At 53.5% G+C, this 24755-nt stretch overlaps 10 protein-coding genes across 10 annotated transcripts; 3 read left to right on the top strand and 7 right to left on the bottom strand.

Annotated features, from left to right (window-relative positions):
• Positions 1 to 527: 527 nt before the first annotated feature.
• On the bottom strand, positions 528 to 1907 carry CCOS01_11044 (mannosyl-3-phosphoglycerate synthase; the record flags this gene model as incomplete). The annotated part of the gene is made up of 1 exon (XM_060459197.1): positions 528 to 1907. The coding sequence occupies one exon, from the start codon at positions 1905 to 1907 to the stop codon at positions 528 to 530; it is 1380 nt and encodes a 459-aa protein (XP_060309929.1).
• Positions 1908 to 3897: 1990 nt separating this feature from the next.
• On the bottom strand, positions 3898 to 5865 carry CCOS01_11043 (uncharacterized protein; the record flags this gene model as incomplete). Its single annotated transcript, XM_060459196.1, has 1 exon — positions 3898 to 5865. One exon carries the CDS (start codon positions 5863 to 5865, stop codon positions 3898 to 3900), a length of 1968 nt encoding a protein of 655 aa, XP_060309928.1.
• Positions 5866 to 5955: 90 nt separating this feature from the next.
• On the bottom strand, positions 5956 to 6249 carry CCOS01_11042 (uncharacterized protein; the record flags this gene model as incomplete). The annotated part of the gene is made up of 1 exon (XM_060459195.1): positions 5956 to 6249. The coding sequence occupies one exon, from the start codon at positions 6247 to 6249 to the stop codon at positions 5956 to 5958; it is 294 nt and encodes a 97-aa protein (XP_060309927.1).
• A 1962-nt stretch (positions 6250 to 8211) lies between these two features.
• Positions 8212 to 9724, top strand: CCOS01_11041 (aldehyde reductase II; the record flags this gene model as incomplete). Its single annotated transcript, XM_060459194.1, has 4 exons — positions 8212 to 8467; positions 8643 to 9038; positions 9176 to 9304; positions 9405 to 9724. The coding sequence occupies 4 exons, from the start codon at positions 8212 to 8214 to the stop codon at positions 9722 to 9724; spliced, it is 1101 nt and encodes a 366-aa protein (XP_060309926.1).
• Positions 9725 to 9949: 225 nt separating this feature from the next.
• Positions 9950 to 12868, bottom strand: CCOS01_11040 (uncharacterized protein; the record flags this gene model as incomplete). The annotated part of the gene is made up of 2 exons (XM_060459193.1): positions 9950 to 12623; positions 12786 to 12868. The coding sequence occupies 2 exons, from the start codon at positions 12866 to 12868 to the stop codon at positions 9950 to 9952; spliced, it is 2757 nt and encodes a 918-aa protein (XP_060309925.1).
• A 395-nt stretch (positions 12869 to 13263) lies between these two features.
• On the bottom strand, positions 13264 to 14517 carry CCOS01_11039 (uncharacterized protein; the record flags this gene model as incomplete). The annotated part of the gene is made up of 3 exons (XM_060459192.1): positions 13264 to 13425; positions 13551 to 13661; positions 14347 to 14517. The coding sequence occupies 3 exons, from the start codon at positions 14515 to 14517 to the stop codon at positions 13264 to 13266; spliced, it is 444 nt and encodes a 147-aa protein (XP_060309924.1).
• Positions 14518 to 17992: 3475 nt separating this feature from the next.
• Positions 17993 to 18403, bottom strand: CCOS01_11038 (uncharacterized protein; the record flags this gene model as incomplete). The annotated part of the gene is made up of 1 exon (XM_060459191.1): positions 17993 to 18403. One exon carries the CDS (start codon positions 18401 to 18403, stop codon positions 17993 to 17995), a length of 411 nt encoding a protein of 136 aa, XP_060309923.1.
• A 2468-nt stretch (positions 18404 to 20871) lies between these two features.
• Positions 20872 to 22290, top strand: CCOS01_11037 (glutathionylspermidine synthase; the record flags this gene model as incomplete). Its single annotated transcript, XM_060459190.1, has 1 exon — positions 20872 to 22290. One exon carries the CDS (start codon positions 20872 to 20874, stop codon positions 22288 to 22290), a length of 1419 nt encoding a protein of 472 aa, XP_060309922.1.
• A 338-nt stretch (positions 22291 to 22628) lies between these two features.
• CCOS01_11036 (uncharacterized protein) lies at positions 22629 to 22976 on the bottom strand (the record flags this gene model as incomplete). The annotated part of the gene is made up of 1 exon (XM_060459189.1): positions 22629 to 22976. The coding sequence occupies one exon, from the start codon at positions 22974 to 22976 to the stop codon at positions 22629 to 22631; it is 348 nt and encodes a 115-aa protein (XP_060309921.1).
• A 411-nt stretch (positions 22977 to 23387) lies between these two features.
• On the top strand, positions 23388 to 24323 carry CCOS01_11035 (GANP/Nin1/mts3/eIF-3 p25 family protein; the record flags this gene model as incomplete). The annotated part of the gene is made up of 2 exons (XM_060459188.1): positions 23388 to 23939; positions 24042 to 24323. The coding sequence occupies 2 exons, from the start codon at positions 23388 to 23390 to the stop codon at positions 24321 to 24323; spliced, it is 834 nt and encodes a 277-aa protein (XP_060309920.1).
• Positions 24324 to 24755: the final 432 nt, after the last annotated feature.

Genomic DNA, 24755 nt, shown 5'->3' with positions numbered 1-24755 from the left:
GAGCTGCCCCGCATTGCATATCCCATCATCAATTGTCAATCATCAATTATCATTCCCGCATTGCGGCCCCCACGTTTCCTCCGCAGTTGCCAGGAAAGGATAATGCAGAAAGAATATAGCGTGTCCCGGATTTAAACGGGGTTTCCTAAATTTCTCGACACACTGAAACCCGGAGCGCATCCATCAGAAGGCAGGTGACCCGATGCAAGTTGCCGACCCCCCTCTTCTAGAAGCACGGCTACGGCCGTTTGACAGTCCTTGACTTCCGTCAGAATCCTACTGTCTTTTCGTCATTACTCGTGAAGTTTGTGGACAATAACACATTGGAGACAAAGAATCAAGACGAAGTGGTATCTCTTGTTCATTGGTGATATCTATCTAATGCTAAAAACCTAAGCTGCAACAAAACCAAACCCCAGAACGCTATGTCTATCTCAACGAAGGATCTAAGTATCTATAAGAGTGAAGACAAAGGAAACAAAAGAGAACTACAAGAAAAGAAAGCCACAATACAACAAATGGAATGGTCAAGGAAACCCCCCAACCATCCTCCTAACGCTCTCCCCGCCCAGCAACCCCGCCAGCCTCGCCATATCAAGCTCCCCGAGCGCAGGATACACCCGCTCCCGCGGCACCTCCTCCCCAACCGCCAACACCCCCTCGTCCTCCATCCACTTGCGCAGCGCCGCCTTCATCGGCGCCGGCGTCATGGGCGAGTGGTACAGCATGTGCAGCGCCTGCGCGCGCATGTCGCTGACGTGCTCGTCGCCCTTGTTGTCGTGCAGGTGCGGGTTCCGCGTCTCGATTTGGTGGATCTGCACCGAGGCGTGTTGCTGCCGCGAGCCGTTGCGGTTGCGGTCGCGGCCGAGACTGCTGTTTCTGCTGCTGCCAAGGCTGACGGGCGAGGCGGGAGGCGACAGGAGCTGCGACATTGACGACGGAGATATCGGGCTGCTTGCGTCTGAGAGCGTGTCGCTGTTATTGTCGTCGTCGAGTCTTTGGTGGTTGATGTGGTTCTGGTGATGATGATGATGGTCCAAGTCGCCCATCTGCTCCAGGAGGTAGAGGTACTCATACGGCTCGACGGCAAATCCGCTCGCCATCCTCAGCTTCAGCGCAAGACTCATCGTCATGGCGTGCTCTCCAGCATTCCCCGTCGTAATGCAATCCGTCCCGTAGCCAGAGAACTCTTGCAGGAGATTATTCAACCACTCGTTGACCACCCTTGAACTCCGTCCCCTCCGATCAAACATCAACCGCCCGTTCCGCTCCTTGGGCTTGGAGCTCCACGACACCCGGACCATGGCATATTCCGCCGTCGCCCTCGAGAGATGGAACCCGGCAGCGTAACTCTTGCAGTACTCGTTGATGGAGCCGGGGATATAGTTATCGGCATCCACGAAGCCGACGTACTCCCTCTCCATCAGCGCCGCGACAGCCATGCCGACCAGCATCCCCTCCCCTTTACCACTATGCACCAGCCCGTCGTCGTCGCTCACCAACTCAGGAGCCCCCGCCGCCGCAAACGCATCAGCGACGCCAGGGTCCTTTTGGTGCACCGCGATAGCGAAGCGATCCGCCTCGCGGCAGAAGTTTTGCAGGATATTGACCTCCGTCTCGTACCGGTCGTTGTAGCCGCCCTGCGCCCTGTTGCTGTTGGAGACGAGGACGATGAGGCAGTCGTGCGGGATGCCCGAGAAGACGGACTCGATTGTGCGGAACTCTTCGTTCATGCAGAGCACGACGATGGCCATGCGCGACTCGATGGCAAGAAAATCATCCCGCGAGACGGTGAGGCTGGAGGAGGTGCTGCGTCCTGAGCCGGCGTCGAGCTCGATGACGCGCTGGAGCTCGTTGATTTGTATTGAGCCGAGGCGCTCGAAGCGGGAAGGCCGTGTAAGTCTCATTGTGTGGAGAGTGAAGGTGAGAGAGTCAGAAGACGTCTTGAGCCGAGGGAAGGTAGGATAAAGATAATTGAGAGATGGGGCTCGAGTTTGATTTGCTCTGCTGAAGGAGAAGGGTGTACTGGACTCAAACAAAAATCGGTATGGTTAAATAGGTGTTTGTACTTGACTGGAGCAGACTTCAGAGCAGTTGAGCTTGGTGACTCTTACCTTCTTCCTCCAAGATATCCAAGCAAGACCCCTTCGTAGGCCATCCTTATATGTATTAACATTTGTCCCTGTGATCCAACGGCCCGGTTCGTTGTCCACACCCAAGCAAAAGCACCAACAGCAGCAAGAGCGTAAGGGAAATGGGTAGACAGACAGACAGTCAGTCAGACTACGGTTGGGCGTTCCAACGGCCGTAATCCGGCTACCCAGGTAGGTAGGCCAGATATCGAGACCTCATTCGCAAAACCACAAAAAGGCCCCCAACGGCAACGGGTAGACTGTCGTTCATCACGTCCGCTGTACCACCACATTGGTCAGGTCCCGGCAGGTTGTCCTGTTGTCCGCATTTGCCTAAAGGGTCGTTGCAGGCCCACGTTTGCTGCGTCTCCCGCTGGAGAAGGGGACCCAACGTTATTCGTCAACTTTGCATTGTATGGAGGAAGTGTTCCGTTGACAGGGGTTGGAAAGGAAAGGGGAGAGAGCAAGAAGCGAAGGAAAAAAAGGAAGCAACCGGGATTGTCAGAAAATGATGTAGAATCGAAAGTGTGCTGCACTGCATTCAACCTACGTCAAGTCCGAGTGACCAACAAGCGACCTCCAACACCGGCCATATCTCGACAGGGGTCTTTACACGCTGCGCCTCTCTCCTGCTGAAAAAGTGTAAGTGGGTAGAACAGACGAAGCCATTTACAACAAAGAATGTTTTCCGAATAATTTCCACCGGCGAGAAGCGAAAGAAGAGTAATTATGAGCAACTGAATATCAGTCAACTACTCAGATTACAAATCGCAGCTCTCAAAAAGCGAAATTGTACGCATCAAAAGTGCCGAGGTGAAGCAAGACGGGCACAGCCGCTGTCAAGACACCATCACATTGGTTGCCACCAAACTCAGAACCTAATTGATCCTAGCAATCTAGGCGCATTCCGAAAATCTCACGTGCGTTGGTTTCCCATGCCATGGGTTTGACTCAAGTTCGAAAAAGTGCGAGAGAGCCTTGTACTGGGGGAACTGGGGGTGGCTCTTCTCACGGGCCAGTTGGGCGCGGTTGTGGCTCTCTCCTTTTCACCAACACAACACACACACACAGCCACGCACCGCGGCTGTTGGTTTCGTCTTACCACATTCAAAAAGTGCCTGAATGGTTCCAACTTCCGCTTCGCCTTGGGGAACCAATGATCTCATTGCTGTGCTGAGTAATTTCCGCCGCACAGTCGTTGGGTCTAGATGATAGGCCCAGGGGTGGCTTGACACTCGAGTTGGCCTCGTTGAGCTCCTTCAGTCTTTTGGCAAATTACATCGTCCCATATCACCCCCTCACTCGGTGTGATAGAACGTCAGAGTAACGAGCAACTGGGTTTTCTTGTCTTTCTCTCTCCTAATTGCTCATCATAGACTATCTTACAATTGTGCCAGGACCGAGGGTTACGTTCCATTGTTTTCCGTACAGCCAATCAAACCAACATCCAACGCCAACGTTCACAATTCCCAGTGATGGCCAGTCCCTGTTCCTTCGATATGCCAGTTCCTCCATCCCCAGCCAAATCTCTCACCCCTTCTCCAAGGACAAAGGAGTCGTTGCTCAGGTCGTGGTTGTACTGGTATTCGTCTTGCCAAGCTTCGCTGCTAGTAATATTGTCGTCATCTGAATTGTACTCTCACATCATTTGTCAGATCGTTGGTAGCCTTCATTTCCTCGTGTTATGCCACATCTCGTGACTTTGTCCGAGCCGCCGCAGTGACTGTAGGCTACGAGGATAGACAAGCAAAGTTCGAGTACTGACTCACTTCTTCCGAGTGGACGAGCCCTTCTTCGGCGTGGGAGCGTAGGGAGCGCAAGTGATGGAATCGGTACTCTTGCCGCCCTCAGAGAACTGAGAGCTGGAGACGGTCTTCTCGCGCAACTCGTTCATCGCAGCCGCCTGAGACTTTTCGTGAGCATCCTGCTTCTCCTTGATGCTTCGAATGTCGTCCATGATTGTTTTCATGTCGTCTCGAATGTTCTGCTGATCCTCTTCCAAGGCCTCCTGCTTGAACTGGCCGACGCGAATATCGCCTTTGAGATTTTTGATGGCTTCCTTGTTGTCGGCTCTTTTAGCTGCCACAGCCTTCTCGAGAGAGGATACCTGACGCTTGGTAATCTCCATGTCCATCTTGACTTGCATCAATCGGAGCTCCGCGGATTGAACACGGACGTCATCTTCAAGACTTTTCTTCTCATCTTCAAGACTTTTCTTCTGAATCTCGCGAATGGCGTCATCTACTGCCTCCAAGTGGCTTCGCATCTTCGCAACGGAGCTCTCGATAGGCGGCAGCATCTCGTCAAGTCTCTCGTCGCGTTTAGCGTGAATCAAATTGCCGACACTGGCAAGCACCTTCTTCTCGGAAGCCTCCAGGTCTGCAGCGGTGACAGCCTGCGAGTTGTTAGGCTGGCTTGCTGCAGTCAGCAATTTGGTGGACTCCAGCATCCCGTGGATGATTCGCTCAACATCAGCCTGGGTCATTGGCTTGCTCGCATTCGAATCCGCCATGGTCATGGTAGCTGCGTCTGCGGTTGAAAGAGCTGCCTTGGTGGGAGTTGCTGGAATTGGAGCAGTCGTAGTGGGAGTCGTGGTGATGTGAGCTGCGGCACCGGTGGAAGCGGAAGCTGCGATATTCTCTGCCGAAGTGTTTCGAGCTGAGGAAAGTTGGGTTGCAGAGGCTCGAGCGGAAGGTATTCTTGCTGAAGGAGTTCTAACTGAGGTCGGAGTAGAAGAGATTGACGATGAAGAGGTTGGCAGAGAAGATTTTAAACCACCGGGCTGAGCTCGAGAGGTGGATCCATGGAGGCTGCCGGAACTTCCTGCCTCAGTTCCATAGGCTGTCTTCTTATGTTGCTGGCTCGACTGTTGATTGTCCGTGGTAGGTCGAGTCTCTTCACGGGGGCGGCCCTGCTGCCGGGAACGAGAGAGAGACCGAGGCTCAAAGAGCTCCTCTGGGCTCCGATCCCGATTGGTGAGTGAGGTTCTGGCACCTGCCTGTCCCTGATAGTTGTTGCCTTTTTCATTGTCAGTGATTTGAGTCTTTGTCCAACTTGTCTTTGTGGTGTTCTTACCGCTCTGCCTGGTGTTGTTGGCAGGATACTGAACTCCGCCAGCCATGGTCACAACGATCTCTCTCGCGATCAACTCCTCAAAGGGAATGATATGGCATCTTCCATGCATATGCAGCCATTTGCTGTAACCACTATAGTCAGAGTGAGCGCTCTTGGCCCTGCGCAAGGCGGCAAACTCGTGTGCAAAGCATGTGCTAATTTCGGAGTTCTTGTTGGCACGATCGTGGATCATCGTGGCGAGGTAGCTCGTCTCAATGCAAGGTTCGTCTTGAAGAAGACACCAGGCTATCCAGACTTGAACGATAAGCGGTTGATTCTCCTTGAGGTTTGGATCCTCATCGGCTCGCACCATGATGGCAACGGCACTTTGGATGATGGGATGTTCAGGTCCAGGAACCCAGACAGAACGGCGCATGATTTTTCTGGCTTCCACGAAATACACGTCGGCAAGCTGGGTGTTGGAGTTTATGAGCGGCTTTCTGATCTTTCTGAACAAGAAAGGAATGCTGCTCATGTTGGCCTTCTGATTGGCAGCCCAGTATTTGTTCCTGAACTTCTTTTCCAGACGAGCGTCGTGCACCATGTTGAACCAATCCGCCAAGGGCTTTGCACGCCAGTTGTCAAGCCGAATAAAGATTTCGGCTTTGAGATAGCGCATGAGGTCAACAATCTCTGATTAACCCTTGTTCTTCAAAACCGACTTAGTGGTTAAATAGTACGTGTTTACACTCAACAGAAGGCCTTCTGTCTACCGAGTGGTAGTAACCGTGTGCATGATATTATTGTACATGTCGCTAAGGTCAGGGGTGTGGATAATCTCCTTTCTCATGGCTTGGTAGGCTGCCTGTTCAGAGTATCTAATGGTTATCACCATGTGTCTAGTCGGCGCCTTTGCTAGAGCTTGCTCCCGCCTTTTAAAGGCGTTAGTGGAGCGCTGGCCCGCTTCATAATCATCCTCGCTCTTATCGAGGACGGCAGCAGGTCGCTTCCGAGAGTGATAAGCCATGCTCAGCGTGCCCTGTCCCGGGTTCTGTCGGTTCATTACTTTCTTTTTCAGTATTCCTGTAGAAATATGTATTAAAGGATGGGAATGAGGTAGGGAAGAGGAGCGTGAGGGATGTTATAGAGAAGTAAAGGCAAATTGTAGAAGAAGCGCAAGTAAAGAAAGTTGCGATGGGGAGGTGTGGATGGGGGGAGGTAAACATACCGATGAGAAGGCGAGAAATGTCCTTTTGCGCGGTTAGTGGTGTGGTGAGAGAGGGTACAGAAAATTCAGAAAGGAATTTCTTGCGCTGAGGAGAGGGATGAAGGGGATGAAGTCAAAGTTGAGAGAGGGAGCTCCTGTCCGGATGAGAAAGAGTCGCGTCACGCGTTTGGGTTGTTGTGGGAGAAAGGTTCGCGAGGTGAGGGCTTGAGGTTGAAGAGTAGTTGGAGCCTTGAGGTCGAGGCAAACACAGAGGAAGGTGAATACCAAGATGAAGGTGAAGGTGAAGGTGAGTATGAGGATGAGTATGAAGGCGAAGGAAGTGAGACTGAAGCACCTCCCGCCTGCTTGCTCTACGACAGTTGCCCCAGGCACCGAATATTTGCAGTGAAGCACGTCGTCAAATCAGGCCAAATAATGGAGGATGAAGAATTGATGAGAAACCATCCATCTTGGGTGAACTACTATTTACAAGAAGCCATATCTCACGACCGTCCGCCGAAGAAAGGGCACGTTCTCGGGTCTTGCAGCTTAAGTGAGATTCATCCACTACATTGTACTGTATCTGTTCTATACATTGCCTTACTACACGACTATGTGTTACACTCAATTGTGAGGTACTCGTTTCTTGTTAGAAATTCCAAAGATACATCTGAAGTAGTCATCAACTCCATAGATTAACTCTGCGCTAGTGATATGGTAATACTGGAAAAACAAAGTCTGCTGTCGTTTTTAACACACGTGACATGACTTCAGCACCTCTCTGATTTCCGTACTTCCCATTCATCGGACTTTCACTTCGTACCGCGGATCGATACTCCCAAGCTTCGAGATGTTGGAGCGTCACAGCAGACATCACATAGGAGAAAGTGATTGGATGGAGCCAGTTGGATCCAGCCACAGCCGGTTGCTACCAACAGACCAATCTCAGCATCGAATACAGAAATGTTGGAATGTGGGATTGTACAGTCACTTAGTAGTCACCAATCGTTCCATTCTTTAGACGTTTCTGCAAGAGATTTACATGTGATCAATCTTTGATGATCTAGGACTTCTGCAACCCCTGGCATCGGCTCTCCAGAACAAAGATCTGGCTATCCAGATCAAAGTGTAAAAAAGGAGTGTAGGTAATTAGATCCGGGCGTGTATCAAGCCAAGGAGGAACTCGTGGTACCTCAGTCTACTACGAAGATACGATGACGGCGCCTGGTGCATCAGACTCACTCACATCAATCACATCACCAACACCATCTCAAGAATTCACGAAAGCACCCAAACCATCGTCGTTGTAGCACTCCAAACCCCCACAACCCTATCCCTTTCCTCAGGTACCTGACTAAGGTTCCTTGCCAACCCAATGCACCAAAACCCATCCCGGCTCCCGTCTACCGCCCAATGCTCACATAATCCTCCCCCCCACTCCCCACCTCCCCTCGGCCCGGCCCCGCGAACGGCTCCGGTGGGATGAACTACACCCATCACCCATCCCGTCTTCCACACAAACCACCAAGCCTCTCCCCTACTTGCAACCAACCAAACATTCCCAATCTCTTCCATGACGACAAAGAGCTGAGAAATCATAGCTCTCCTCCATCTTCCAAGACGGAGAATTCTCCCCCCTCGAAAGTCCGACCTCTATACACCACTTCCTTTCTACAGAGCCATCATCAGACATATAACTTCAAGCTCCCCCATCACGATCATCATGAACCCCCAAGCTCACCACCACCTCACTTCTCCTCACCCTCCTTGATTTTCCCCAAGAAACCACCACAGCCCAATAACCGACACCCAAACAAAATGTCCTTCAACATCCCCAACCCGGCATTGCCAACCCCCTCCACAATCGTCCTCACAGGCGCAAACGGCTACATCGCAAGCCACATCGCAAACCAACTCCTCCTCCAAGGCCACCACGTCCGCGGCACCGTCCGCTCCCCGTCAAAAACAGCATGGCTAGCCGCCCACTTTGAAAAGACCTACGGGCCCGGAAAATTCACCCTCCACGAGGTCGCCGACGTCGAGAAGGACGGGGCGTTTGATAGCGTCGTCGATGGTGCGTTCGTCTATTCCCGTTCACATATACCTACCTAGTCACGCATACACGCGTGATATTCTAACTTGATCTTCACGTCAAGTACGTCGAAAGAATTCGGCTCTCACTCAACCTCCCACTTTCGTCTCACCACAAACCATGGCTATGAACAGATCACACTAACAACCCCAACCAGGCGCCGACGCAGTAATCCACACCCTAGCAATAATGAACTTCTCCCCCAACGGCCCAACCCCCGAGGAAACAATAACCTCAAACGTAAACGCAACCCTCTCCGTCCTCCGCTCCGCAGCCCGCTTCGCCGCTCCCTCGGACTCCCCAGACAAGCCCGGCGTGAAACGCTTCATCTACACCTCCTCCTCGGGCGCAGCCGCCATGCCACGCCCGGGAGAACCCTACACCGTCGACGCGACCTCGTACAACCACCAGGCCGTCGCCATCGCCCTCTCCGGAAAGGGGCCCAAGGGCATGGCGGGCGGGTACATCACCTACTCCGCCGCAAAGACCAGGGCCGAGCTGGAGTTGTGGAAGTGGTATGAGGAGGAGAAGCCTCAGTTCGTCTTGAATTCGAGTATGTTCATTGATATATCCTCTTTTCTTTCTGTATCCAATTCCCATCTTTTCACTCTTCATATCTCCTTGTCCTCCTCTTTCTGTTCCGGTGTCCTCCTCTTTCACCTCCCCGGGCCTAACGTGAATAACCGATAGTCGTGCCCAATGCCGCCCTGGGCAAGGTCCTCCTCCCGGAACACCAAGGCTTCCCCACTGCCGTTGGCGCAATGCGACCTCTTTGGCAGGGAAACGTCACGCCCGAGTTCGTCGCAATGTTCCCAGCTCGTAAGTACACGATCCCCTCCTGCTGCTCTGACCTGCCTCACTCAAAATACTTAAACAACCATAAACCCCACCCTCCGCATCCCATATTAACCCCTCCCAGAATGGTACTGCGATGTCATCGATATAGCTCGAATCCACATTGCAGCACTCCTCCTCCCAGACATCCAATCCGAACGCCTCATTGCCTACGCGGGCAAGTTCAACATCAACGACCTCCTCGCCGCCTTCCGTCAAATCCAACCAGACCGAACCTTCCCTGACGACCTTCCCGATCTCCCCTCCGATAAGGGCACTATTGCCAACGAAAGAGCCACTCAGCTGATGGAACGTCTTCAGGGTGGCAAGGGCTGGACGAGTTTGAAAGATTGCCTGGCGCCGTTGGCTGAGCAGTATGCAGCGGCTGAGGCGGAATCAAAGTGATGTCGAAACGAAGTCAAAGGCGAATGGACACACGGACGAGCTTCACCGGGTCGTATCTTGGAGAACTCAAAAGCCTTTCAATTGTCCTTGGGCTACTGTCGGACTGCCGCTTGGCTGTCTCATCAGCCCAATGGAATGTTGTATATCTACAAGTCGCGCTGAAGCCAACCCCCGATGCTAGGCTTGGAAAGTTGAAAAGCATCGTGTCGTAAAGTGAAATTGGTATCAGAGAGAGAAATTTACATCACGATCTATCGGCAAAGTTAGCAGTGCACTCATCAACAACAGTGCGGCTTCACTTACGCAGTCAGACTCATCCTTCCCCTTAGGAATGCCCATCGCCTCGAAGGTGGCAGGTCCCTGGCCTGTCGCTTGCTTCTTGGGAGGGGGCATGGTCTGAGCACTAGGAGCAGGGCTGGGTTGCTGCTGTGGGCGCGGCTGAGATGAGGGCGGCGCACTGCCCGTTCGACCCGGCTGATCGGCAAGGTCTGGTCGGTTGGGGAAAGGCCGGGGCTGACCCGCCGGTCCAGGACCGGGACGCGGTTGGCCTGAAGGGCTAAGCGGCATCGAGTCAATCCGCTGAGGTGCCGCTCCTCTACCGTATCCATACTGAGCATCAGGGGGGATCGATGATGTTCGCTGGCCAAAGTTACCAGCTTGCGCAGGCGGCGGCGTAGGCTGACCGTAGTCGCTCGGGCCATAGCTTCCCTGCTGCGGAGGGTACGGGCTTTGCTTGGGCGGCCTGTTCGCGGCTGGGTTAGGAGGAAGGCCACCTGCCGCTGGGTATGGTTGGCCGGGTGGCCGCGCGGCGGGACCAGGGCTCGGCTGGCGATATCCTGCAGGTCCTCCGACAGGCACACGACCGCGCGGGTCCGAACCGGCCGGCGGAATCATGTTGCCCATTGACTGTGAAGCGCGGATGTTGCCTGCAGGTCCCGGAGGACCACCGGGGCCGGTACGAATGCCAAATGCACTACCGGGGCGATCGGAGTGCGGGCCAGAGACGGGACGACCACCACCGTAGTGAGGGGAGAGCTGAGGTCCAGCGCCCCTGCCACCGCCGCCGCCGCCGTGGTGCATTTCATCCTCGGGATACGGTGCCGTTGATTTCGGTCTGTTCAGGTTGAGCGGAGCAGGGCGGTCGTCTTCTGGGTATGGAGCAGCCGACTTGGGCCGGATTGCAAGGTTGGAGTCGAGATTAACGGTGAATGCGGCTGGCCTGTTGCCCATGCTGTTGGGTCGTGACGGGTCAGGGTAGTCAACGGTGTCGTGCGGCGCCGAACTAGGGTGCACTCTGGGCGACGGGTGAGGAGATGTCTTGGCAGACGTAGACGGGTAGCCGGGGTGGGCATCGGTCGGGGTGACCGGCGTGCTCTCGGAAACAGTCGGCATGGTATTCGGCTGCTTGAAGCGATCAGGCCTCTTGCCGCGCTGAGAGCCATGCTGCGACTTGATTCTCGTCAGCGTCGTAGTTTCGTGGTCGGCCTTGGTCAGACTCTTCTCGTGATCCAAGGCATCGATTCGGCCTCTGGCGTCCTTGTTGCCATGGTCAGCGGCCGCTTCGTACCAGAATCTGGCTTGGCGGAGATCCTTGGGCACATGAACGCCAATCTCGTAGTAGTATCCCATGGCAAATTCTCCAGTCGGCAGCTTGGCGTTGGCAGCATCTTGAGCGTACTTGAAGGCCAGCTGTTCATTCTTATTGAAAATGCCCTCGTATCCGAACAGGAACCATCTGCTCACACCGAGCGACGCCTCGGGCTGTCCTTGCTGGGCGGCTAGTCCGTAGTAATGCAGCGAGTACGCTGGGTTAAAGTCGCATCCGAGCTGGCATAGCTCGTAGGCCTGACCAATCTTCAACTGAGCCTTGGCGAAGCCAAGGTACGCGGCTTTCTCGATATACATCTTGGCCTGGTGCAGGTCCGTCTGAAGCAGAGCCTCCGGAATATCAATGTCAGGAAGGTCCCTGGCGAGGAGCATCCCATAGACATATGACCCTTGCGGCGCATCCTCGTCCGAGAGGTCAGCGGCCTCCCTAATAAGGTCTAGACCTCGCTGGTAGTCTTTCTGGTGGTTGTGCTGGCCGAGCAGACTCATCATGCCCAAGCGGTACATAGCGGCCGAGTCTTTGAGTCGCAGACCGAGGTAGTAGTGCTCGACGGCTTTGCTGTAGTCGTTCGAGTTCTCAAACAGCATGCCCAGACGATACTCCGCACGCGCGTAGCCAAGCTCTGCCGCGCGCTGGTACTTTGTGTACGCATCTCTCTTGTCAGGTCTGCAGCCAAACTTTCCAAACTCGAGCCACTTTGCTTTCATAAAGAGTGCCTCGGGATGTTCCTGGCCCACCAAATAGTTGACAATGTTGATTGCGTCGACGCGCAGCTCGTGCTCGACGTTTGGTGTCTGGCGGCCACTCTCTGGGTCTCGGCTTCTGGCATCCATAACAATCTCAGCCCAAGCTAAGGTGTCGCGAGCCCATGACAGCTGCATAGAAACATTATTCGAGTGCAGGACATGCTCGCGGGCGTTCCACAAAATCGTTTCCTTTTCCTCGTCCGTCGGGGGGACGTTGTCCCCTGTGAGCTTTGGGAAAGGAGAGAACGAGGGCGCCGCGCTGGGCCGCATCTTATGAGGGTTGTCGCTCGCGCTGTTCTCGTGGAAGGGTCTGTAGGAGTCGGTCGGGGGTGCGCCGGCTTGGGCGTCGGATCCTCCTTTCGGCGGCAGCGAGGGCGCACCAGAATCGGTTGGCTTGAGGACAGAGGACAGGGACGGCTCACGACCGTGTCGGTTGGTAACGTTGTTGCTGGAGACGGCTGCTCGGTTCGGGGAGACTTCGCGGGCTTCAAGTTCCATGCGCTGAAGGTCGTTTTGCATGTTCTGGGGGACCTGAGGCGTTACACTGGAGGAGAGGTGCGGTCAGCATAAGGCTATCGGGTTAGGAAAAGGGACGGAACAAAGACAAGGAGCGGCGCCAAAAACGGCCCCATCTCCAGTTCCAGCCAGCGGGAAAGGAGGGACCCATGGTCGATCCGCCAAGATTAAAATGAGGGAATACGCGTACCGTTGAGGAGCAGGTGCAATGACCTCGGGCATGTAGTAGTCATCGAACCCTCCAGGAACGAAGGTTGCGCCGAATTGTGGCATCTCGTCGGTTGTGTTTTTGGGCTGAGGTGCACCTGCATAAATAGGAGGATATCAGTCAGCGGGGGTTGAGTCGAATGACGTTTAGGTTGGAGCCACCGCCAGCTTTTTTCTGTGTGGTGGTCTCTTTGCTGACAGTTGGGCCGGTCGCCTTCTGGAGCCCCCGGAAAAAGGAGCTGCTGCTGCTGCTGCTGCTGGCTGTTGCTTTTCGTCGGGCTGATCTGCTTCTCAAGTACGCCCGGCAAGGGTACGGGAGGGGAAAGTAATCCTGAGTGGGGTGGGATTTGGCGAAGAAAAAAGTAGGTAATCAAAAACGATCAATAAAAGCTGAGCTGATGTCGGAATGGGCTTGAGAGAATATCCAAGTCCTTGGGTCCTCTTATGAACTGTGTCTGCCTTCACTTGCTCTCTGTCTCGAACCGCAGGGCGAGGATGTCCGGAAGCGGGGTGGAGAGTCCAGGTCGAAGCTCAAAGCATCTGGGATTCTCGACGGCGGGCCCTTTCTTTTTAGCGTGCAGAAAGAGCTGAGTGTCCCCTTTTCTCTTGTGTGCGCGAGCCGGCTAGTGAAACATGGGAGCAGCTTCGGATAGGCGTGCCAGGTGCCAATGTTGCATTTCTCTCTCGGGCCAGGAGTGAGGGGGGAACTCCCTTCTGTTTGTCCCATCGCCCAGAAAGCGGGACTGACCAGGGGAGTTATACCAGGAGGAGGAGGAGGAGGGGTCATTGGTCTCGTCGCAAGTCGTCGAGTGTGCCCATGGTACTCCACCGCCCAAGCCGCAGCACGGGCGCTAGCTCGCTGTGGCAGCAGAGGGAACGGATGAGCTGAAGAGCAACAAGCCTTTGTCTTTTTTAGTGCTCGTGGTCATGGCCCTGCTGATGTCGGTATGTCGCTGTGCAGCTCCTTGCTGCGGCTTCGAGAATCGACAGGTACTGTACTTCGTCTGTACTTTCCGGGTTGACAGTGGGCGGAGCAGGGGGGTGGGCTGGTCTCGAGGATCAGGTACCGAAAGGTAATCGAGGGGGGCCGCTCCAGGATGAGGCATGTAAGACGTTCAAAAAGCGTTGGAGACCTCTCTCGTCGTTTTGACGGCCGTCCATTCCGTCAGTGACTAGGATATGTCATCTGACCAGCATGAACAGACGGCGTGGCAGTGGCAGCCCGTGGCCATCCGAAGACAGAGAGCAAGTGTGGTTGAATGCAGAGGAGTGATATGGAATTCTTTGGAATTCTGACATGTGCACATGGCACCCAGGAAGCGCAAAGATGTCAAGTCCTTGCGCGCTGGACTGTACGTATTTCGCTTGGCTATGGCAGACGCATGGAATCGTGGTGTTGGTAGGCAGAGAAGAGTAGGTACTCCGTAGAGGAGCAGCAGCAGCAGATTTCCGGTTCGGGGGTCATTCGGGCTCCCGGCTTGATAAATGAGGCGGTCTCCACGAAAGGGAGATGGAAGAGGGCAAAGGAGGGAGGTGAAACTTACCAAGGGCTTTTCCCAGATGAAAACCAACTTGCCCATGTCCTCCTCCTTGTGAAAGCTGTACCTGACCCTCGGAGATGGAATGTGGTCCAGACACAGCGGCTGTTCCACCGCGACTGGCGCTTCTAGTGCCGCGGCCGTTGTAGGGTGGGCCTCGCACGGCACCCGGCGCATGTCCCTGGCCAAGCCGCGCGTACATCGCCCATCGGGCTTTGCACCTTTCGAAGGGTGTCATACCCTTTGAGTACGGATACCACATATTTTGTTCTCGAATGACAGCAGGGGTTTTCGTTTGGTAAGGTAATGAGAGTTCGGCCGAATCAAGCTCGAACAGAGTTGGGAGGAACCCGCGGGATCGAGTGGCGCATACCGAGGTGGGTGGACGAATGTCGAAACACTGTTGGCGATGGAGGCTCGTGAATCTGGGTATCGATGCTCCGGAATGCGAAATGGATAGGTCGGTCGATGTGGTAAGGTAGGAAGAATCGCTTGACGAGAATGCCAAGCGATAAAATCTGGATGAGGTGGGCGGAAAAATAATATCAGGTGTGAGGTTGACGAAGAAGTCTGATGTGGTGAGGTTGAAGGCTTCCATTGAGAAGATATTATTTTTCTTGAAGCAGAAGCAGAAAGAGCAGGAGCTTCACCATCGCGCTTTCCTGCCTCCTGCCGTTTTTTTTTTCCTGTCTTTTTTACCAAATTACGGGAAGGAAGGCCCAAAGAGTCGGTCGGTCCTGCCTCACATGGCCTCGCTTGCTACCCGTCCCGTTCTACAACAACTCGATAGAAACTTGGAAGGCGCGCTGGATGTTTCCTGGCTCCTATCCAAGGCACCTTAATTAGATGCAACGCGGCAACATGCACGGAGAGCAACAAAACGGGACGATGCGTCTGGCCGAGACGAAGCAGCCAATGATTCTCACCATCTCAGTAATTTAAGGTTCAGATTGGCATTACAAGACGTGATGTCGCGACACAGACAAGGCGGCAGCGTTGCGCTGCAGTCAATCCCTCCAAACCCACCACCTCATCAGGTACGTTACTGCGTAAGGGCCTGTGGTGGCTGCTTGCTGGTGCAGAACACCCCGCCCCCATGTCCTGCCCCTGTAAGGGAGAAGAAATCCATGAAGGAATTCCAGTAAGGCATTGGATGGATCGCTGGAGCCTACGCCACTGTCCGACCGTTGACCCCAGAGGCCCCTCTCAATCTCACAATCGAAGGCACCTGTTTTCATCCATTGCATTCCATTGTGCCCTATTATCCGTACTCAATACGGTCATTTCATTTTTCATGCTTCTTCTTATGAGATTATATGTAAACTGCACTGACCACCATCATGATATCAGTCACTCCATCCCCCTCTCGTCTCACTATGAAAAGATGAGAATGATCCTGTAAATTCCCATGAGAAACTCACTCTCCAAGCCTAACCAATCACTTGCGGTCCGGGTGTTGGTTGGCAATGAATGACACTCACACCACAAAGTCCCAAAACTCAATCAAAGGTCATCCACTCGGGTATCTCGCGTTTCCCTGCGCAGCCCGCTTTGCTCAGCCACAATGTCAAATTCGAGATTGTCTTTTTTGCTCAGTTTCCAAACATAGAAACAGACCCTTGCTGCTTGCATTTCTCGAGTGACCAACGAGTGACTTTGCATACCTTACCGCAGCTGCCCGTCCCGTCCTTTGGGGGCCAAGTCCCCGATCGCAATCGGAATCGCTTGTCTCGTTATCGTTCATTCCACTGCTTGGCGGCAGCTTCATGAGCGATATGAATCTGCATCGATTTGTGCGAGTCTGAACGACTAAAATTGAAATGAAAAGGGATGTAAGACAAAACTCATTCGAACTCATAGCTTTCAAAATAATGACACTATTCCGACGTGTATTCGGGTACATTTAGAAGGAATACAGGTCACCTGACAACATCAACCGTCACCAGAATTAATTACTATGGAAGGAAATGCAAAGACAAAAAAAAGAAAGAAAGAAAAAAAAACTAAGCGATCCATGGCATTATGTAGGACCGTGAGCCAACATACGCTTCCAACATTAAGGCTGGAATCGTACCGCTCGGCCATCGACTACAACGGACGGTGCTTGTTGAGAATACTCTCATCTTTGCTCAGTGTATACCTATCAGCGCTCACGAAGTGAAGGTCGTTTATTGATTAGAGGGCTCAGACTCCGAATTCATAGTCTTCCAGTCTACCATAAAATCGCATCCTCAATCCGTTAATATCTAAATGCGTGTAGATGCACTCCAGTCAGGATCATCGCAGTACCAACTCAATCCCCCTCAACCCCCCTTCTTCCATGCCGGCAGCGACTCCTCATGATTTATTCCATGAATTCCTGCTTGGCGCTCCGAATTTCCCCAAACCCACGTCATCGATGCCACAACGGCCATCATCCGATCCAACCCGTCCCATCTTTTCACCCAAAAGTAACCATCCTTTACCAGGCCATGCCCTGTTCACCAAGCCTTTGAGCGTAACCTTACGCAAGTAGACTCCAGAGCCGACACTCAACAGCATACTTCATCGCCGGCGCTATTCGGCGAGACGAGACGAGACGAACGATCTCTGGCTGCAGTGTGGAAGCATCGCGCTAACAAGAAATCTCCAATATTTCTAAACTCCATCTGCCCACCCATCGACACGTGTTTATTCTGCACTTTGCTTCTCCGGAACTATGTTTCTTTTTTTCTGCTGCTGCTGCCCGTTAGAAACGATTTAGCCGCGCGTATACCTAGCGCCATCGACTTCAAAGGCTCATGTGTCACTACTACACTAGCGCCTAGGATTCGGCTCCCGACGGGCGGTTTGCGGCAGATCGACACTTTTAAACCAATCTTCACCCACACATGCTTACTATTTCCATCTTCTATCCGCCTATCACTTATCATAGTCACCTTCCCCCGCTGACCACGCGTTCTTCATGCATCCTGGGGCCGAAAGATTATTGTCCCCGGCATTACTCAGCGCGAAGTCTTAAAACGGGGTTGCTGTGATGTTATGTTCAACATCGTGTAAGCGCCTTCTTTTGCAGTACACGGCTTCACCTGTTGGATCGGTACCATGCCGGCATAAACACTCGACAAGGACGGGCAAGAGGCTCTCATTACATTATATGTCACAACAACTCAGACAAGCAAGGGGGGCTGCAACTCCCGTACCAGCACTTAGAGTTAACATATTAGAGGTAATTAATTAGGGGTGTCGGCCTATTGGTCGCCGACGACACTCTTCTTCCAATCTCCCTTGCCTATGATGACCGTCTCACGAAGCTACGTATCAGTCGCCATCACACACGAATTATCCAGGCCGAAGACATTTAAAGATGACAACGAGGTGTACTGCTAGAAATTTCTTTCACTTATCCTCTCAAGTCTTGGATAAGGCCATTCGAATTGAAGAAGAAACCACTTTATTGTCTTGACTGCAAATCTCAAGTAATAGATTCGATTCCTCCATGGTCTTTCTTTAAATACGGTTGAAGGTAATAGTCTATCCCAGGACCAGACCCTGGATCCATTTCCCTGCTGCTAGTCCAGCCCTTCTCAAACTTGCAGACCATACTAGTAGAACCCCCACAGCCTATTCAAACGTCCGCCCAGAGACTACCAAAGACCAAAAGAATGCTCCTCTAAGAACCGTTGGAACCACCACCATTGTTACCACCCTTCCCAACACCACTAACAACGCAGTGTCCAAGAGACGGATCGCACTGCCTCTGCGGCGACCTACGCCCGAACCCGCCGCTAACCCGCTCGGCCTCGTCCTCGGCCTCGACCTCGAGCGCATCGAGGTCGCGGGCGGCAACGGCGGAGTGCGAGGCGTCGACTTTATCCTCGGCGATGACGTCCCCGAGCTGGAGGTCGTCGCCCTCGTGCTCGGCGAGGAAGAAAGTGTTTGCGGGCTGGGCGCCGTCGCAGCTGGCTTGGGCGACGACTTTTCCCCCCGTGTCGGTGCAGTAGACTTTTGCTTCGGCTGAGGCGGCGAAGAAGGCGGCCGCCGCGATTTGGATGGTGGGGAGGGTGATGTGTTGGGTCTTCATTGTGGATGTTTTTTTTTTTTTTTTGAAGTTGTTTGTTTTTGGGGTAGGTGGAAAGGGGTTGCAGTTGTTGGACCTGGAGAAAGCGAAGATGGTTTGGAAGATTGTTTGTTATCAGAGAGATGGTTGTTAAAAGAGTTGAGTGCGTGATGATAATAAAAAGAAGGCATCCATTACAGGATCAAGGCCTCCTATTTATGTCATTCGAACGGACGCCCGTGATGGATGGTATGGTGAGAGCCTTCTCATTACCCATACAGGTAACAGGTTGCGGCGCAAAGGATCGGCCACGCCGTAGGCAGACTTGGCATTCTCATGATTCCCCGATTGTGCTTCACCGTCTTCTGACTCAATCATTTCCGAGATCAAGAACTTTGAACGGCAAGATTTCTATCTTGCTTTGCCCATGTCGTGAAGCAGTTTGCCAAGGTTCCCTTCACGAACGAGCCCGACAATCGCCATCATCGTGGCTCTACCGGATACAAGGTAAGCTTGAGAATGACTTAATTTGGGTAAACGGGCGTATCTCTTTCACGCCGACGAAGTTGTCAGGGTTGTTTCTTTGAATTCCGGCAGCGTTCGGCCATCTCGAGACGCCGAGTTCTCAAGGATGTTTCCAGACCTATCTACTCTGGGGAATTTCTTTCAAAATGTCGCCGTAAGAACAAGGAGGCCTTGGTTCTGTCGTGTATTCAAAATCAAGAAACAACGTTATGCCAGTCATAATTGATACTGCCTTACGAATCCACCCGGTTTCTCGGTTCGCCTTACAAGCTCACTTACACAAGGCCACCCTGATAGCAAGGTACCAGTCTCCTCCCACAATGTCTACCACGTGTTTCAATAAGTCGTAGTAATGCCTCAATGAGTAATCTGAGTAGGGACCATGATCGCCGAGTTGAGAGCTGTTGTCCGGAGTAACCCGTGTTTCAAAGGGTTGTAGATTGTGTTGGCTCGGCTTGAACCGATGATACTTCGACGCTTCAACGGAAGACATGTTCACCACTGCCTACTCGCCTTAGAGACTTATCATCTTTCGCTCTCGCCCCACTCAACTCAAGTCATTCACCAAGTTAGCAAGTCATTGTCATGACAATCCAAAGTCGGTGATTGATTCAGAGCCATGAAAGTAGGAATTCCCGAGTTTTGAGAAGTTGCCGTGTTTCATTGACTGTATAGTCCAGATCGTTAAGGCACTGGGCATTATACTGTAACAAAACAAGCTTCCGCTAAACTTTTGATAGCCGCCGGGGGTCCTACCTACTTTCTTGTCTCTTGCGGCAAACATTTCCGGTATCCCCACGTAAATGTAGATCTTAGCGGGGTTTCTGTAGAGTCATCCTGTACGATGCTCTTTGCATGCAACGACTCAAGTATCGCGAAACGCATTTCCGACCAGGTCAATGTGATTGGCTTAAAACTGCCAATAAACTCAATTGCTCAGAAATCTTCAGTTTGACAAACAGAGTAGGTAATGAAAATGTTGGAAATGCGAGAGCCAAACTTTGCGGCAGGTGTTCCCGGGCCATCATGCGGTGATTCGATTGCTAGAGACTCAATGGCTTCTTGCTTTTGAGGCCCTCAACCAACACCAGATTATGGGCGTCAAATGACTCCATCCATTAACTTCAAGCCACACGACTACAAGCAACCGCCATCGCGGTGAAGCCGAGGTGGGCACGTGGTTGTCAACCAAGATCGCCACTGGGTTGTGCGCAACGCCAAGACCAAAGAGGTTTGCAGTATCAATAGCAATTCTCACCAAATCTATTCAAATACGGCAGGCGAGCAGATCAATTTGCTTCTCCTGACTCGTCGACCCAAGGTGCCGGTAGCCCACATGGGTTGCGTTACTCATGAATCGTTTGAATATTACAGCGAACCAACGTGCGTGTCGCGACTTACACAGCTTATATTGCGCATATAGACAGAAAAGGCTAGAGATTAGCGCGCAGTGTCCGTGAGTTGCGGTTTCATCTCCTTGATAGTGTGCAACCCTTATTGTAATACGGTTAAGCGGCAACGTGTCTTTGGGGGCAGAAAGAAAGAGAGAGGGAGCAGATCATAATAGGATCCTGAGGAGACGTCAAAGCTTCTAGAAAGCCTCGTTTGAATTAGACTTCTTCTAGCGGCAAACTTAACTGGAGACATTTCCCATCCACCCATCAAACCCCAACTCAAAATAAGTGTCCGCAGGATCGGGACAATCAGAAAGGTGTCCGTATCAGAATTCAGGGTGTTGTAGATTAGGGGTGATCCCCGCCTCATCCGAACCTTGAGTAGGCCTGGCGACTGCCCGAGGGCAGACCTGCTGGTGAATAAGTATGTGAGACTGCCCTTTGGGGCAGCGGCCAAGCATCGTCGTGTCTGTCTTTTGAGTTCCTTGTTCCATCCCACTCTTGCTGGCTTTCGAACGCCCATACTCCACCACCTTCCTTCTTAACTCATTCTGAACCAAAAGAGCAACAAAGATGCGCCGTGTTCCAGTACAAAAGAGGCCAAATGCCACCCGCCTGGTCCAAAGCCAAGGCCTCGTCTTCGCCGACCTCGTGGCCCCCGGCGCCTCAGAGCCGTACTGGCCAGACGACCGCTACTACTCCTTCACCGAAACGGAGATGAACCTCCTCGAGGAAGCTGCCAGAGACGTGTTCGCAATGTGCTGCGAAGCAGCAGACTACCTCGTAGAGCACCCGGACATCATCACCAAGAAAATGGCCGTCCCCGCCTTCGCCCTAAAACAGATAAAGGCCACGTGGGACCGCGAACCGGCATGGGGCAGCATCTACGGCCGCTTCGACATCTGCTTCGGCGGTCTCGAGCACCCGGACCCGCGGCTGCGCGTGCCCAAATTCTACGAGTTCAACGCCGACACGCCGACGTCGCTGCTCGAAGCGGCGTCGATTCAGTGGCTGTGGATGGAGCAGACGGGCCACGGTAATGACCAGTTCAACAGCATCACGGAGAAGCTCATTGAAGGGTGGAAGCGCAACATGACGCTCGTCGAGAAGGAGCTGGGACATAAGCCAACCGTCCACTTCGCCGTCGGCGAGGGCGAGGCTACGGGGGAGGATGCGATGAACACCATGCTCCTGATGGAGACGTGCCAGCAGGCCGGGTGGACGACCAAGGCGCTGACGATGGAGGAGATTGCAAAGTCCAAAAAGGACGGGCGGTTCTACGATGCGCAGGGGGAGCATATCGACGTCATCTTCAAGCTCTACCCGTGGGAGTACATGGTCGACCAGCAGTTTGGCGAGGCGTGTTTCGAGGACATGGAGAACATTGGCAAGCGCGACGAGGAAGGGAACTACATCGGAGGAACAGTCTGGATCGAGCCGCCGTACAAGCTCCTCTGGAGCAACAAGGCTGTCTTTGCCGTTCTCTGGGACATGTTCAAGGACGACCCGCGGGGCAAGTGGCTTCTCCCCACGTACTTTGACAACGAGGCGCCGGCGTCCATGACGAGTTTTGCGCGCAAGCCCATCTTTGCGCGCGAGGGCGCCGACGTGGTTCTCAAGAAGGACGGCGAGATTCTCCAGGACGCGTCGACGGGAGACTACGGCGCGGAAGGGTACATTGTGCAGGAGCTTGCTGTGCTGCCCGAGTTCAAGGACGCCAAGGGCAGCTCGTGGTATCCCGTGCTGGGTATGTGGTTCGTCGACGGCGATCCGGTGGGCATGGGAATCCGGGAGGATGGCACGCCCATCACCACCAACGCATCCGTGTTCATCCCGCATTCAATTGAGGATGGACCCGTCAACTACATGAGGCAGAAGATTCCCGACCAGGAGGAGATTGAGAACCTGTTGCGGGTCGAGCCGTTCTTTGATTCATTTGATAAGGAGGAGAATGAGATGATGAGCTATATCAAGAAGATTGTAATTTCGTAGCGGGTTTACTCTGGGGGCGAGTGTCCTTTCGGCGTGTTGTTTTTGGGAGGAGCTCGATATCTACTTTAGCGGGAATGGAATCGAGAAAATGCAGTTCCTAACGACTTTGATAATCGCCTTCTGATAGTTAAGGATTTAGCATGAGAGTATAGCATGGCACTTGGAACTCTGATTTCAATGAGCATGCCGGAACTCAGAAGTTGCGAACCAAAGTCCCGCGAGTGCAGTCATTGCCCCAGAGAGAGTTTGCCACGAGTGCCGAGACAGGTCAAGCCCGGAAGCCATGCGAACACCTTCCGTTTGCGAGTTTGGAGTAGAGTTGTCGCGCTGCTCGGTATTCAGAAGCAGCACGTATCAGAGACTAGACGCGCGATGCGCAAGATGCCTGGCCTCGGTGAGACTGGACAGATGACCTCGGTTTTGCTTGCATCCTCGTCAACAGAAGTAGATCCTGACCAGGTATGCTGGTTCGCCATGTGAGAAGAAGCTTCCGCCAACTGCCCGAATGCCATACGCGTCCGCGATGCCGACTTGCCGGATGGGAGGTGCGGGAAGACAAGCAGGACTCTCCCAGATGCTGCCGGAACCCGGCACGGCGGGGTGCCGGAAGTTGGAGAATCTGAAGCGGAACAAGGGACCGGGCCCGGCGATACCGTCGGACTTTGCATCACGTGAACCAGGTGCATTACCTCAGCACAACACTTGACGCTTCCGTTGATGACCAGCTCCAGGGCAGCTCCAAAATTGCCTAAACTTAGGAAGGTTAGCGCGCAGGACCCCTGCACGGACCTGGCCAGCTTGACGGCACCTTTCGTCAGCCTCTCAGCCTGCTGAGCCAAACACCCAAAGCGTCGAACCTACCTTACCTTACCTTAGCATCTGGACACTCCAACCTTTGACACGATCAACACCACCGCAAACCCACGTCTCTCCATTTCCTCTCCACGAAACCACAACAGTGCAGACCTGTCATTCGACCTCCCATAACAGCAACTATCTGCCGACGTTCCACGACCGTTGCCGACATCAGTCCCCGACAACCGGAACACCACCAGCCCAATCCACCCCGCAGCACACATACACAACCACCACCAAAAATGGCGGACCGCAACCTCCAACAGGTCCTCACCCAGCTCAAGACCAAGGGCCCCTCCCTCCCCTACACCGAATCCTCCGCCCTCCTCTCCAAAGCAAAACTCCACCTCCTCCAGCTCAACGCCCTCACCCCCTCGAACCCCAAAACCTCCCCCCAGCTCCTCGCCCTCGCCCGCGAGACCTACGAGCTCGGCGCCCTCGCCTCCATCCGCGCAAAGAACCCAGACGCCTTCACCCGCTACGTCCAGCAGCTCCAGCCCTTCTACGAGCTCCCCTCCAACGTCCTCCCGCCCAACGTCCCCGAGCGCAACAAGGTCACCGGCCTCTACCTGCTCCTCCTGCTCACCCAGGGCCGCTACGCCGAATTCCACTCGGAGCTCGAGAGCCTGGCCAACCGCGAGGGCGGCGGCGACAGCAGCGCCGTCGAGGGCGACAAGTACCTGGGCTACCCCATCCGTCTCGAGAGGTGGTTGATGGAGGGCAGCTACGACCGCGTGTGGAACGCCCTCAAGAGCCGTGAGGTGCCTAGCGAGGAGTACGGTGTCTTCTCAGAGGTAATACCCCCCAGTCATTCATTCTCCTTGGCCCTGTGATGATCTACACAAGATATGTATATAGCAAAGGACCGTTGATGCTAACACTCTCATCTTCAAAAGATCCTCACCTTCCAAATCCGCTCCGAAATCGCCTCAAGCAGTGAGCGCGCATACCCAAGCCTGCCCATTAGCTCCGCAAAATCCCTCCTCTTCCTCGACTCCGAGGGCGACGTCATCTCCTTCGCCCAGGCGCGCGGTTGGATCCTGAAGGAGGGCCACATCTTCTTCCCCGACACCGCCGAGGGCGTCGCCGCCGAGGACGGCACCACCGAGAAGGAGATGAGCCAGATGGTGATAGAGAATGCGTTGGGATACGCCAGGGAATTGGAGACCATTGTGTAGACGTGGTTTGCAGAGAGGAAAGGGGCGTATGTTTTTGATGTATTAATATTCATGCGACTAGACAGACCATGAAAGAAGGAAAGCTCGGATACAGGAATCCAAGCCGGGCGTTAATGATCTGATCAAGTACGCATCCCAAATAGCGTGACTTGTGTCCAATCTCGGCACTTCAGGTGAACGGCGACCTCTGGTAATGCACTGAGCACGCGGGGACATCGAACGTTCAATTACGCTAGCACATCAGAGGTCATGGATCAAATGATGACATATATTCGTCCCCCACAAAACTATTGCTAACAATCAAAAGCCCGGGGTTTTCATCAGACACTCCAGTCTGTCTACTGTAAACTTTTCCCAAGACCAATTCCCCCATCGGCCGAGCGTTACTGCACCAAATCATGCAGTCTTCACCCCATCATGGGTCGGCGACAT

This window comes from Colletotrichum costaricense (genome assembly GCF_030867565.1).
Source record: "Colletotrichum costaricense strain IMI 309622 chromosome Unknown Scaffold_12.1, whole genome shotgun sequence".
NCBI lineage: Eukaryota > Fungi > Ascomycota > Sordariomycetes > Glomerellales > Glomerellaceae > Colletotrichum > Colletotrichum costaricense.
The sequence above is the reverse complement of the archived record's forward strand: the minus strand, read 5'-3'. Positions and strand labels throughout refer to the sequence as shown.